At 51.2% G+C, this 13,985-nt stretch overlaps 1 protein-coding gene across 7 annotated transcripts in view; it reads left to right on the plus strand.

The window, feature by feature from the left end:
• Positions 1-13,985, plus strand: part of ADAMTS16 (ADAM metallopeptidase with thrombospondin type 1 motif 16) — a 148,379-nt gene that overhangs the window by 101,970 nt on the left and 32,424 nt on the right. For 5 of the 7 annotated variants that reach the window (XM_059416848.1, XM_059416846.1, XM_059416842.1 and 2 more), the window contains 2 exons: positions 4,201-4,254; positions 6,938-7,064. In XM_059416848.1, the coding sequence (XP_059272831.1) occupies positions 4,201-4,254; positions 6,938-7,064 (181 nt within the window). The remainder of the gene's footprint in view (positions 1-4,200; positions 4,255-6,937; positions 7,065-13,985) is intronic. The other 2 variants (XM_059416844.1, XM_059416845.1) reach the window with 1 other exon arrangement.

The following is a 13,985-nucleotide window of genomic DNA, read 5'->3' on the forward strand; positions in this document are numbered from 1 at the left end:
GCAGATGTCGTCATTAGTTTTCGTTAAAATGCCGTTATCAGAAAGAAAAGAAGACGAACCGATCTCCGACCCAAGGTCACTGCGAGCGTTTTCACACGTTCCACCCCATGTCTCTCCACGTGCGGCCCTTCCGGGGCGTCCCTCCTCTGGACTGGACGGTGACCCCCGCGCACACTAGCATGCTGTGGGTACCCACCGCTGGCGGAGAGTCCCTTCTTAGGTGTGGAGGGAACAGCCCCTTCTTAATGTGATGGTTCAGATTCCTGAGGGAGCACAAGCGTTACTGAGCGTGGTCGTCACAGTGATTTCAACAAACTGTTACGATGACCCTCCCCAGAACCCCCAAATTCCTTAGTGATTACAAGTTTAGGCTCCACACTTAGGTGGGAATTCTGAGGGCATCGTTCCTAAAAGTCTTGGGCAGAGAACATGTGTGCCCGTGTGCGTGCACACACACACGCACACATACACACACACACACACACACACACACAGTCTTGTTTGCTTGTGGGCACAGATCTGGAGCAGTGGCACGAGATCTGATGTACGGGGTTGTAAAGAATCCGATTTCACCCCCTGGAGCCTGGCCGCCACCCATGTAAGATCACGGTGTGGGGAATCTCGTGGAGGGGAACAGAGACGCGTTGGGGGTGGGGGGGATGACTGGCCCCCGCCAGCAGCAGGTATCCCATGCAAGAGCCTGTTGGAAATGCAGTTTCCTGGGCTCACTCCAGCCCTGGAGAATCCGAAGGCCTCCCAACCCAGTCTGAGAGCCCATCCAGGGAGTGGCTGCGATTGGGTTCCTGTGAGGGCCCTTCCCTCCTAACTCACTGTGTGGAAAGCCCACTTGGCAGGCCCCTGCCCAGAGCCCAAGGCAGCCCTCACAGGCACGTCTGCGGTCCTGGTGTTCAGGAGCCCGGGGGATCCATTCCCGGGAAGAGCTGGCTGGACGCAAACAGAAGTTGAGCGAACACCGCTCGCTCGAGAGCAGCAGCCTTGAGATCGGCCCCCAGCGGCCCCCAGCGACCGCGGTGGTCCAGGGGCAGCTCGGTGCTCTCTGGGAGGGAGCTAAGGCAGGCTACGCGGACGGGACGGCGGGGAGGGAGTTACAGATGAGAACTTCCCTGGGAAACGCGCGGCACCCGAGTCAGGCCGTTAGCATCTCCTCCCCATGTGACTTTCATCAGTCATTTTGAAAAAGGAGGAAGCGGTTCCCGCTCACAGGATCCCAGACCTACTTGCTGATGCTGCTGGATGAGAACTGAGGGCAGCTCTTTAACTGGCCGCGGAAGCTGCTGGGAAGCCAGGCCGGAGGTGGAGGTGGGCGGGACGCGCTCACCCCGTGGGTGTCCTGCACGTCCCTGTGGGCAGCTCACATCCCCTCTGCAGGGACGATCCTGCCAAGTGCCAGCCCCGCGTGCCCCCCAAGCCAGAGCTCCCTGTGCCTCACCCCTGCCTTCGCTCCAGAGGACCTTCTCCTCCTTTGCAAAGCTGAGGCTCTGCAGGCACCCTGCGCCGTGTCCCTGAGGTTCCTCACCGCCAGACTGGCTCTCCCTCTCCTGCTCCCTAAAGTGCTCAGTCCTCCTCAGCCTTGGACCAGCACCTCCTTCCTTCTCCGCCCGCCCTCTGTCTCCCGCCTTTGCGGCCGGCCCTCTCTCGTCCCTGAGGATGACCCGCCTTTCCTGCATCCGACCGCCTGCCCTCCTGCCCCTTGCTCTCACGTTGAGCTTTGGAGTCATTTAACTAGCACTGGCACTATTTCCTCTTGTACGTGTGGTGGGATCTGTTAGCATCGTTTGACTCTTGCATTTTCAGGAATTAGGTCTTCGAGATGGTTTTGTATTCTGTCTGGTAATGAAACCGCATAGCTTGTTTCTCTTCTGGAGTTTTGCTGATTCAGAAAACCAGCTTTTTGTTAAGATTTTAAATATTATGCTTATAAATTTGAACAAAGCTCCCTCTTTAAATTCTCTTCATTTCTTCTGCGTAGGATGTTTTCTTGTTCTCATTTTGTATCTTGCATATTTGTGCTCATTCCTTATTTTCTTCATTAAGTGGGTGTGTCAGCGGCAGGTTAGTCAGGAAAACACAGGTCCCTCTAGGTGTGTCAGGAAGAACTCCATGTAAAGGATCATTTGCTTGCAAAATAGTTGGGAGGGTGGGGAGTAAGGTCAGAGAGCCGCCATTCACTCTCAGAGTCACTCTGGCTATTAAGAGCCAGGAGGCTGTAGAACAGTCCAGAAATCACCTGTTAGGGGAAGAGCCAAGCCAGCCTTGGCACAGATGGTTCCCAGGAAAACGGCTGCATTACCACAAAGGTGACGCTCGCCACAGTGCACGCTCAGACCCGCTGCGTCCACGGAGGTGGCTGTGCAGCCCTGACCCTCTTCTGCTCCCCGCATCCTGGGCTGTGGCCCCTCCTCGGTGGGATCTGAGCCCAGATCTCAAGGACAAGAGGTCACCACCCCTTCCCCAAAGTCAGCTCTTGGATTTTCTACTTTCCCTTCTGTAACATTTGCTTCTTCACGTTTTTGTCTGGAAGCATACGCTGGCATCTGTTCATTTTCTAACACACGGATCTCTGTTTCCATCTAGATCAGCTCTTTCTACTTCGGTGAGCTCTTTTTTCTCAGAGCCCATTTGCTCTTACATTCATTGGTGCCCATCCTCATTTACCGGTGTAAGTATTTCTGATCACAAACAGTCCTCTGAGTATTACTTTTAGCCACGTGCCACAAATTCTACTTGTTCACCACTGTCACTTTCTTAAATGCACTTATTTGCACCTACGAATCACCCTCCTGCTTTGTCCTACTTCTGTTGCTAAAAATTTCGGGACAACACTGCATTCCCCCATCTTCTCTTCCCCGTAAATATTCTTCCTTATCCACCGGTGTCCGACAGGGTTGTCAACCCAAGAGGGCACTGCCCGTGTGTGCAGACATTTTAGTCGCCACGATGAGTGGGGGCGACCACCGCTGGCGTTGGGTGGGCGGGACCCAGGGACCCTGCCAGGAGCCTTGCACTTTGTGCAGCTGTGCTTCCCCGCAAGCAGCGTTGTTGCCCGCATGCCGCTGGTGTCCCGCTAAGAAAAAGGAAAGATCTCAAGTCACCGGCTGAGAAAAGCACTGGCAGAGCCAGAACGTGCACGTGTGTCAGACAAACCCCGTTTTCCTTTGGGTTATAGATATCTGTATACTTCGTAATTGTTACTAAATTATTTCAAGAATTACTAGCTCCAGATTTCCCTCTTATCCAGTTAAAGGTAAGAGCTCTGGGACTTGGCTGACACAGAGGCACTCAGGAAGGGAGCCAAACAAATGTCTCCAATTGAGAAGAAAAACAAGCACTTTAATAAAGTAAACGCTTTTTGCCATTTCAAAGCAAAACCAAATTTCATATTTGCTTAATGGAGAGCCTGCGAATTGCTCGGAACCCCCAGCGGCCATTAAGTCCGGGTTGTTTGTTGGGACTGGAGCTGAAGGGTTGGCTTTCACACGTCTTTAATTTCCAAACAGGAAACCAAGCTGAAACCAGTATTTATAAAGTCACACATCCTAAAAAGTCAAGCCAGTTTGGTTACAGAATAAAAAGAACGGACTGTTTAATTGACACGTAAGTGGAGAGGGAAGATCGCCTTTCCTTCTCTTCTCATTAGGACGGACACACTCTTAGCAGTTTTAGGAAATTGTGCCGCTGCTCGATATCAGCTTCACCTAAATTAGATCAGTGTGGTTAACTAGCTTGATTTAGGGAGGCCCCATGATTCTGAGCAGAATAGCTTAAGCAGACATGCTTTTCTTTTTAATTTTATAGTCTCTCATTCCTTGTTAGTTAAGTGGAAAAGTGGGTTCATAAAACGCTGATGCCTATTTCCTCTCCACATGGAGACATGGGCCCGGCTCATCGGAGGTCATGTGCAAACAAAGGAACGTAGCCCTACCTACTTCGATGACTTTTGGGCCAGGCATCAGCTCCCCCCACTATTAACTTGTTAGAACTTAGAAGTTCCTGAATATAATGAAATTGGCCAGTGGCTTAAACACTCTTTAATAAGTGAGGGGACGAAGTGACCCACGCACACTGGGGAGATTATGGAGAGAGTCGGTGTACGCTCTCTGCCGCCCAGAAATATGCTCCAAGGGATGACGCGTCGGTCTTCACAGAATCTTGTCCTTAGACTCACCCTGTGTCTTGCAGTGCCCACATGCTTTGAGAAGAAGCAGAGGCCTCAGGGAAAGCTGGCCAGGACAGGTGAGGACAAACCCGAGCCAGCCTTGTCTGAAACCCTTTATTCACAGCACTTCTGACTGCAAGTGTGGGGTGTTTGCAACGCCCACAGCCTCCGACTGTCCAGTGGCCAAGGGGGTGTCTGGAGGTCAATTCAGACATGAAATGCCTGGAGTTCTTCAGACTCTCCAGGTTTCAGGGCTTGACCCCAGTGGACTGTTCCTGATTAAAACACCAGTCAGAAGCCTTGATCTGATGTAGCTACAAAGTACAAAGTTGGGCGCTTTTACCGTCCCTCCCTTTCAGGTTCGATGATCTGTTAGATCAGCTCACAGAACCCAGGAAGGCTCAGTTCTTGCAAATGCCAGTTTATTCTAAGTCAGAGGAATGAAGAGCCAGAGGAAGGAGTGCCTGGGGAGGATTCCCCAAGGGTCCCTACTGCAGGAGGCTCTGTCCCTGTGGAGCTGGGGCGTGCTGTCTGCTCAGCACAGCGATGTACCCCCTAACCCAGAAGCTCTCTGAACCCTGTGGGTTAGGTTTTCTTAGGGAGATTTTGGAACTTAGTCCTGATTGAGTAAATCCTTGGCCTTTGGAGGTGAACTCCATCTCCAATCCCTTTCCCATCCCTGGAGGGTTGTACAGAGCCCGACGCGGGGCTCTGTCTCTCCACCTAGAGACCATGACCTGAGCTGAAATGAAGAGCTGAATGCTTAACTGACTGAGCCCCCAGGTGCCCCTCAGTCATTTTTAGTCACTTGTTTTTCATCAGACCTCATAGAAATTGAGCAGAAATCATTGCAAAATTTACATTAAGGAGCATAAAATAAAAACTTCATAGCTTGGTTAAAATATAATTATGTCAAGTCTGCAGAGAATTGAAAGATTTTGTGAAACTGCAGAAATCCTAACCACCACTCCCTGGTCCTTCATCAGCACCCCCAGGTCTTGATCCCTCCAAGTGGGCAGTTTGGGGCTCAGACATGTGAGCCACCACACCGGTCCCCTTTTGGGACCAGGGTGGACTCCTCTCTTCTGACTACTTAAGAAAACCAATTTCCAGGGTGCCTGGGTGGCTCAGTGGGTTAAAGCCTCTACCTTCTGCTCAGGTCATGATCTCAGGGTCCTGGGATCGAGCTCAGCATCAGGCTCTCTGCTCAGTGTGGAGCCTGCTTCCTCCTCTCTCTCTGCCTGCCTCTCTACCTACTTATGATCTCTGTCAAATAAATAAAATCTTTTAAAAAAATTTTCATAGAGAATGTAACTTTCCCCACTTAAGGCATTGACTTGTCTTATTCGTTCGGACATAGCTTAGCCGCTCTGTCCCGTGTATATTTTAGAGACTTGGTTTTCTTTGAGTAAAGAAGGATTTGTCTTTGCATGGACCCTGCTCTTAGAGATGGTCGTGCCTGGGGTCTACACCGTGCTGTTCTTTCCTCTGAAACTGTATCTTTGGTTTTTCCCTTACTCTGACATCTGCTGGAATCCAGTTGGGTGCAGGAGGCTGTGCTGGGTTGTGCCCTGGCTTGGGCTGTAGACAAGGGGGTGGCGGGGCCACACAAGCAGCAGGACTCCATCAGGCTTTCCAAGGGCAGCAATGAAATCATTTGTAGCTCTTGGTATATTTTGTGTTCATTTTAAATCAATACCAGTTGAGTTCTTTTTCTTTATTTTTCTCTCAATTGGTTGAACTCTTGAATATTGTCCTGCAAAACGTGTATCTAGTTAGAGCTCCCTTAGTAAAGCATACAGGGCAGAATGTTTCTGAACAACTCGGGTTGTTAAGTCCGTTCACACTGTTGCACAAACATACCCATCGTCCATCTCCAGATCTCGTGCATCTTCCCAGACTGAAGCCCTGGGTCCACAGAAGAGTGACTCCCTGTCCCCCTCCTCCTAGCCCCTGGCAAACCAACATTCTACTTCCTGCCTGTTTGACTCAGTTCTAGGAACCTCATGTAAAGAATAACGCCCTTTTTGGGAAATATAATGTGGATTATATATATAATGTGTGGATTATAATTATATATATAATGTGTGGATTTCCCTTTTTGGGAAATACAATGAATTAAGATGCTGCACAAATTTGGGCATGTTTGCAAAGCTGTGAACATTAGGGACATGAATGGGGGCTGAGGATAGGACCAGCTTTCGTTCCAGGCATTTCCTTGCATAGGACACCTACGTCCTTACTGGGAGAAGGCCTCCGTTCAGCTTAAAACCGTGGCAAAATCTAACTCTCAACTCTCTGGTGACAAACTGCTTTATGTTTTTGGTCTGTATTTCTTTCTGGCTTATTATTGATTGCTTCCGATTGCTACTTCTCCAGCGGAAACACAAATCAGGTTATTGTGTCTCTTTTGAGAAGTGGGTTGCGGTTCCCAACTCTGGAAACAATAGGAAAGAACAGTGTGTCATCAAATGTATGTCAGCACCGATTCCAAGACAAAGACACACGTCGACTTTAGAGATGCCAAGATCTGGGAGGGAAGTGTGCGAGTCTTAGAACAGATGACATGCTCTGACAAGCAATCAGAAGACAGGTCAGACAAGGACTAGTCCGTCCAGAGCTGTCCAGCTGGTCATTAGCATAAACATGCTACCCATATGCTAAATCCTTTTTAAATAGGGATTTCTTTTGCTCTTCATCTGCCTTTCCCCAGAGAGTACATTTCTGGGTTTTTATAATATTTTCCACCCTTTCCTGCAGGGCAGATGACCATAAGGGCGGGCTGTTACCGAGACCTGAGGTTTCAAGTCAACACATCATTCTGCAGTCCCCGCACCCGACCTGTCACCGGGGTGGTATCCTGCAAAGTGTCTGCCTGCCCTCCCAGGTAAGAGCTGTCACGTTCGTTCAGACACGTGTCAGAGTTTTGCAAATACATCCGGTGCGTCTCGGGAGCTCCAGAATCTGGAGAAAGGTGGTGCTGATTGCTCTTGTGTCATCTGGAAACGGGAAGAGGCAAGAAGAACCAGAACTGCCTCTACAGGTGTGTCTGAACTACCTTGGGACTGTAAGTGCCAGCTCTCCTCAGAGCATCCTCTCTGCCGTATTTTCACTTGATCACCGTGGGCTGGCAGGGTGATGACATACTGGGGTGACATTCGCGTTTTCCTTCTCACCCTCCAGTTCCTTTCGCTCTGGTTTGTTTGCCTCCTGAATGAAACATGCCAGAAGGATCCATTCCAGACAGGACCGGTGGGGCGGGGTGTGTGGATTGCTGCAGTGTACCCACACGCACAGGCACACTCCCGCACACTCACGTGTGAGATCGAGCCGAGAAAGCCTGCGCTCTGGCATCCCGTTCTGCCTGGGGTACTGCCGTCCCCAGAGAGTTCTCAGGAAGGTGCCGGTGCCCCAAGTTGATAGGCTGGGCAGGGCCCCGAGGAGCAGCCACGCTGGCCCTGCTCCCAGCTGTGATGACCCGGGCACGCTCATCCCCTCCCTGGGGTACACGGGCTTCAGCTTCACAGGGACATGTCCCAGAGAGATTGGGAGAATCGTGTGAGTAACATCCACGTGGAATGAAAGTCTGATTCCCGAGTCGTCAGGTAGCAAACACACTAAAAACTGTACAAGATGATCTCAAATTTCTTGATCCTAAAAATCCCCAGGAGCTGGTGAACTGATTCTAGGTTTGCAGAAATGGGCCTCAGCAGTGTGATGCTTTTCCAGGAGGCAGTGACACACAGGAGGGCGCGTGACCCTCTTGCTTTCTCTCTGTGCTGTTGGGTACCTGGTCATTGGCTCAGGATAGAGACAGAGGCCACTTATCTCAGAGATCAGGATCTTTCCTTCCATCATTTCCACGGAACCTCCTGACACGGGAATGTGGCTGTCCAGGGGTGCTGCTTGCTGCTCTTCTCTTCCGACGCTATGCTGAGTTCTCGTGAGGGTCTACGAACCTGGGGCACTCCCAAACAGCCAGTTAGCTGTGCCGTAGAGAGACCTTCCTCACAAAGACGAAGAGATGTGTGTGCGGGTCACTTTCCTATGTAGGAGGAACCAGGTAGATTTGCTTAAGCTCCAGAGAGTTAGGCACGGTTGGTGTTTGCACAAAATCAGCTCGCATACCCTGTGAGGGGCTCCCACCCTCGCAGTCCACCTGCCCAGTGAGGCTTCCCTAGAGGGGAGGTCGAGGCAACAGCCAGAACTAAGCCCACAGCTCCCAGCTGCCAGCTTTAGGACTTTAACCATCACCAAAGTCAGCTGTGACCTGAGAGGGGAGCCACAGAACAGGCCTCTTGGTGTCTGTAACCCACGCAGGCTCAGACCTGGAAGCAGGAGAGACCAGAGCCACAGGGAGGAGCAGCTGGTGCTTTCCTGGGGGGGCGGGGTGCTGCAGGGCCCCCCCTTGTGGGAGAAAGCTGGGGCTCCGCTGCCCCCTCTCTGCTGCCTCCATGTCGGCCGCCTGACTTTCTCCTTCTAAGAAGCCTTAGTTAGGGTGTTCGAGAGGTCACGCGGCTGCTGCCAGCTCAGGACGCTCCCAACGGCTGCTGCTGCTGTGTGGTCGGGTCCTGCTGTCCCTGTGTCCCAATACGCCTCCCAGGAGGTGCCCCTCCACATGCGTTTGCTCCTTCTTGTCTTTGTCGGTAGGAAGCCCGACGCACGTGCAGTCACACACACTCGCAGACACATAAGTGAGTGCACACTCACACACACGCATTCCTTCACTCCCACACGGAGGTCCCGCGAGGTGGTCCCTGTCCCCTCCCTGCTCACGCTGGGGCAGAGCGAAGCGAGCAGCAGGGAGCAGGGGCCTGCCGGGGGTGCCCCGCGAGGGCTCTGCTTCCCCCTCCTCTTCTCCCACCCCCGCCTCTCCTTCCTTGACGCCCCGGGGCCGGCCCTGGGGGCAGGGCCAGCCTCAGGCGCAGGATGGAGGGGCGTCCAACTCCCTGCTGAGTTGCCCTCCCCCGGCCCCGGCTGAGACCAGCTCGGACTGGCAGGAAAGGAAGTGGTCTCCCATGTTGGAGCCCTGGCCTGGCCGTCTCTGTCGGTGGTGGAAGCCGGAATCCTAACCTTGGCCTGCCTTGGCTATGAAACCGTGGCCTGAGCCACCCCACACTGGCCACGGTTGCCTCATGTCGCTGCAGCTCACGCAGTCCTGGACCCACACTCCTGCTGTCCTTTCTCGCTGGGCCAGTTCCCTTTCTACCCCTCGTTGCCCAGACCCGCCCTGGCCCATCCTCAGCCCACAGACCAGGGATGCCACTGCAGCCCTTGTCCCGCCGGCGCACCGGAACCCTCCTGCCCAGCTCCTCCTCCATTCTCCTCCCCCGAGACCCACACTGGCTACCCCCAACATGTCACCCATGCTGAATATGGCACTCAGGAGCTACAGGCTGCCAGGAAATCCAAAGCCCATATTCTCAGTGGAAAAGTACGGCCCCTCTCTTAGGTGGCCCCCCAGGATGGTGGGCCACCCCACCACCCCTCTGTGGTCATGGGCTCCCTCCCAGGACTAGGATTCTGTGTCACCTCCAGTGTCCTCGAGAATTCCTCCTCCTCCCCATCCACACTCAGCTCAGGACCTCAGACCTCAGACACAAGAATCAGGTGAAGACCATCTCTGCTTCCTGCTAACAGACACCTGTGACTACCCAACTCACTCTGGCCCTCCTTCCCAGGGAGCCAACAGTCTCACTTCTTCTGGAAAAGTCCTCATGTGCTATGTTGATTCGCCTGTTCCTTCATGCTTATTAATTCCTTCCAAGAAAGATTAAGTGGATGTTGCGTTTTCCACAGGCTGTCTTGTCAACACACGCATATTAGGAAGTCACTCATTTTTCCTGCAGGTCACCTGTGTGGCCCATTGTTTTTCTTACCAAGCCTCCTCTGCTTCCCTGAAGTTTGTCCTTCCGGTGTTGAGGGATCTGTACTTAAAACATCTCTGTGTTCTTTGATGTATTCCAAACTTGGGTAAAATTTTACAAGTGAATTCTGTCGAGAGCTTTGTGTGCTGAGAAAAAAGGCACAGTTCAGAGCCGAAGGACTAGTCCAGGGGAAACTGCACTGAAGCCTGGGAACAGCATTGTTGAAACATAGCGAGGACGCCCTAGGTTCATCCAGGAAGCATCCAGAGGCCCCATCCATCTGCTCTAAGAATATTTGTATTCTTACTGAAAAGAAAGCTTTTGGAGGTATTCCTAAGCTTGGCTGTAACCTACTACCATGCTTTCCTGCCGGGGGATCCCTACCGAGGTTCCCGCTGCATCCCCAGTAAACAGCAGAGGCCTGATGACCAGCAGGACCCCCGGGTTTGTACCGAACAGGTGGGACAGGATGTCCCAGCCTCTGGCCCCAACTGTGTACGTCAGAGTCCTTTTGATAGAGTGGACCGTGTCGGCCAGAATTGTTGAAATGGTGGAAAGCAAGGATGGTGTGAGCTCGGCAGCTGGTTTAAAGTGTGGTTCAGATGCCCCTTGTGTGTCCAGCTGGTACGTAATCGGCGTGACAGAGAGTGAGGGTGTGTTAAAGGAATTCGTGTGAGATCCCCAGACTCTAACTGCAGCACACAGACTAAGTAGTCGATAACTCCTGGCTGTTTTTATTTGTGGTGTAAAAGGAGAAACAAATTCACATCCGACTGTGAAGCAAAACACAGAAGAATGAGCTTGTATCACACATATTAATCCTTGGGCATTATTATTTTATTTAAACAATTGAGTTGGGAAAATAGAACTTAATTTAAGAAGTTGTTTTGTTTTCATCAGTGAAAACTGGCCATTTTCTGCTCCTGATTCACTGGGATCCGGGAGTGGAGACTTTAAAACAACTTAATCCCTAGCCTTCTCGTCTTTAACTGAAATGAAAATGAAACCTGCTGCACTGATTGCAACTCCCGGCCTCTCCATCAGCATCTGCATGCTCACCTGAGCCGAGCGCTGAGCTGGTGCAGTTGTGGGGCCCCAGCCTCGGGGGCCACGTGGGCTCCCCCAGCTGGGAAACGTCAGCAGTGGCGTGGACTGGGAGTCAGGGGTCTCCTCACTGGGGGAAGAGGATCTTAAAGTTTCCAAGAGGCTGCGGCCGGCAGGAGCATCATGGCTAAAGAACGAGGCATCAGCCGTTCCTGGCGGCTCCTTGGGGCTGGAGTGCAGCCAGGGGACAGCCGGCAGCTTCTCATGGCTTGTGCTGCACACGGAGAGCTGGCTCCGAGCTGGCCTTGGAACAGACGGCAGTGCACGCACCCAAGTCCCCACCACCTCTGTCTTCACTGGAGCATGAATCAGGCTCTTTTATCACTTGCCTTTGAAACAAGAACCGTAAATCACACAGATGCTTATTTCCTTTATTTTTCTGAGTTTATCTAAATGGAGTGGCTCTTCATGTCATTTATCTTAACTAGTCTCTGGTTTTGGAAGCACGAACACTAACAGCGTGCCTTCCTGGACGATAGTGGAAAGATGCAAGAGGAAACACTTTCCAGATGGGACACGGGCCCTTTTCTTCCTCTTCACAGTTCTCCTCGGAAAGCAGAGGAAGAGTTTAGGTCAAACAGATCGTGATCGATTAGACTCTGTTTTCCTGTTGCAGAAGATCACACCAAGGCAATCCTTTCCACCGAGTGGGTTATTTCTGCCCATACTTCGGTGACTCCTTCCCGACCCATTAGCAGAATTATTTGCTTTCAGCTGAAGGGCCTGGGTCGTGACAGGAAGCATTTGGCTGTACGTTGTAGAAATGCAAGATGAGGTTTAGCAGGTAACTCTGTTAGAGAAGCTCTCCTGCAACCTCATTTTCAATGACAGGAGAGGGGCTGTGATTTTTTTGTTTCTTACCTCTTTCAGATACAAGCCACATGAGCATGAACTGCGTGGGTTCCCAAGGGAAGGAGAAGAATCCTCCCTCGGCAGTTCCCACATTCGAAAGGGTCTAACTCATGGGAATCCCAAAGAAGTGAGCGGGGTAGCTGATTGGACTATCCCAGTGACTGAGAAGGAACTAGCAGAGGGACTGGCATCAGGACCTGTGACCTGCGTCCAGGGCCCGGCGGGGAGAAGGGTCCCTGCTTCTCTCATTCTCTGCCGTTCCAACTTGAAATTCTTACTGACCTCTCATGCTGCCCTGGTTTCCACAAATTAAAGAGCCAGCCCTGCCTAGCAGCCACTTCCGTTCAGCCATGTTACCTGGGACAGAGCCAGGAATGTGATTTCCTGGGGACTGTGCGCCCCGTGGATCTCCTGGGCACCACAGCGGCACATGGGAGGGAGGGAGGTTCCTTGGTGCATTTCTCTTCTGTCATTCTCCACTCCACTTACGAGGTGCGCCAGTGTGGCCGGACAGAAAGACGTTCTAGGGTCACAGGGGAAGTTGCGTCCTCTGGGCTCCATGCTCCCCCGTCCTCTTCGTCTGGCCATGGACCCCGCTCCACCAGGGATTCTCACGCTGTGGCTCATGCGCAGAGACGCCCCCTCCGAGGGCGGCGGACCCTGCTCTTCTTTCTGTGCCTTGCCCCACCCCATGTGCCCATAGTGAGAAGGCGCCTGACCTTCTTGGTTTGGTGGGGAAATCAGAAGTATCTGGAATTGACACTGTCTTTGGGCGCATGTTTGGCTAAAGTATGACATCGCTAGTTCAGGGGCAAACATCAGGACAGAGTCACCAGGGGTGACTGGACTTTAGTATTGAAGATGATGTCTGCCGCATTCCTCAGGAAGGACGTCGCTTGACATCAAAACAATGAATTTCAGATGCATCCAAGGGGCCCAGGCTGGCTCAGTTGGTAGAGCGTGCGGGTCTTGATCTCGGGGTTGTATGTTCGAACCCCATGTTGAGTGTAGAGATTACTTAAGAATAAAGTCTTTAAAATGTGTTTGAGCTGGTATGGCCAAGGAAAGTCAGGTTGCCAATGTGAACAAACAGAATTCCTCACAGGTGAGGTTGATTATTTTTTTTTAAAGATTTTATTCATTTGAGAGAGAGAGTAAGCGAGAGAGACAGCACAAGCAGGAGAAGGAACAGAGGGGGACGGGGAGAAGCAGCCTCCCCAGTGAGCAGGGACCCCCACACGGGGCTCGATCCCAGGACTCTGAGATCAGGACCTGAGCCAAAGGCAGAGACTTAACCCACTGAGCCACCCAGGGGCCCCGGCTGGGCTGATTTAATTTACCTCCTCTGTCACTTAGATATTAACGTAGAAACCATTTCAAAAAAAATATAAAAAACCAGTAGCTTTCTAGATTTGAATTTGTCATTTGACACTTAAAAATCTGCCTTAAGTAGTTCTGTAAAATTTTTTGTATTGCAGGTTTTTTTGGTCTGCTTGTTTTTGTTTTGCCTGTTTTAGTTTAGTTCCTCTTATTTTGTATTTATATACATATCGCTTTATTTATCCACATGAACTAAAGCAGAAAGTCACTTTGGGAATACGTCTATTTTTCAGGGAACTTAAGTGGTTTTATACATTAAAGAGTATCTACATTTTTCTTAATATTTTTATTATTTGGTTTTCAGGCCTTGGTATGATACACTCTAAACTTCGTCAAATCCGCCCATGTTCAACATCAGTGTCCTCTAAGGAATGACCAGTATGACATACCCATCAAATATTTTGGAATAAAAATTATAAGCTAACTTACAGATAGACAGATATAGATGGTTGTTGGATGGGTGATGGATCCAGGACAGATAGACCCATGATAGGAGAGAACAGATCTGACTACAAGTCCTCACCTACAACCGCATATCCACTGTGTACACTAATCCGTGCTTCTGGAAGTATTTGTTGAAAACTGGAATCTTCACACGTCATGAT

Source organism: Mustela nigripes, chromosome 12 (genome assembly GCF_022355385.1).
Source record: "Mustela nigripes isolate SB6536 chromosome 12, MUSNIG.SB6536, whole genome shotgun sequence".
Lineage (NCBI taxonomy): Eukaryota > Metazoa > Chordata > Mammalia > Carnivora > Mustelidae > Mustela > Mustela nigripes.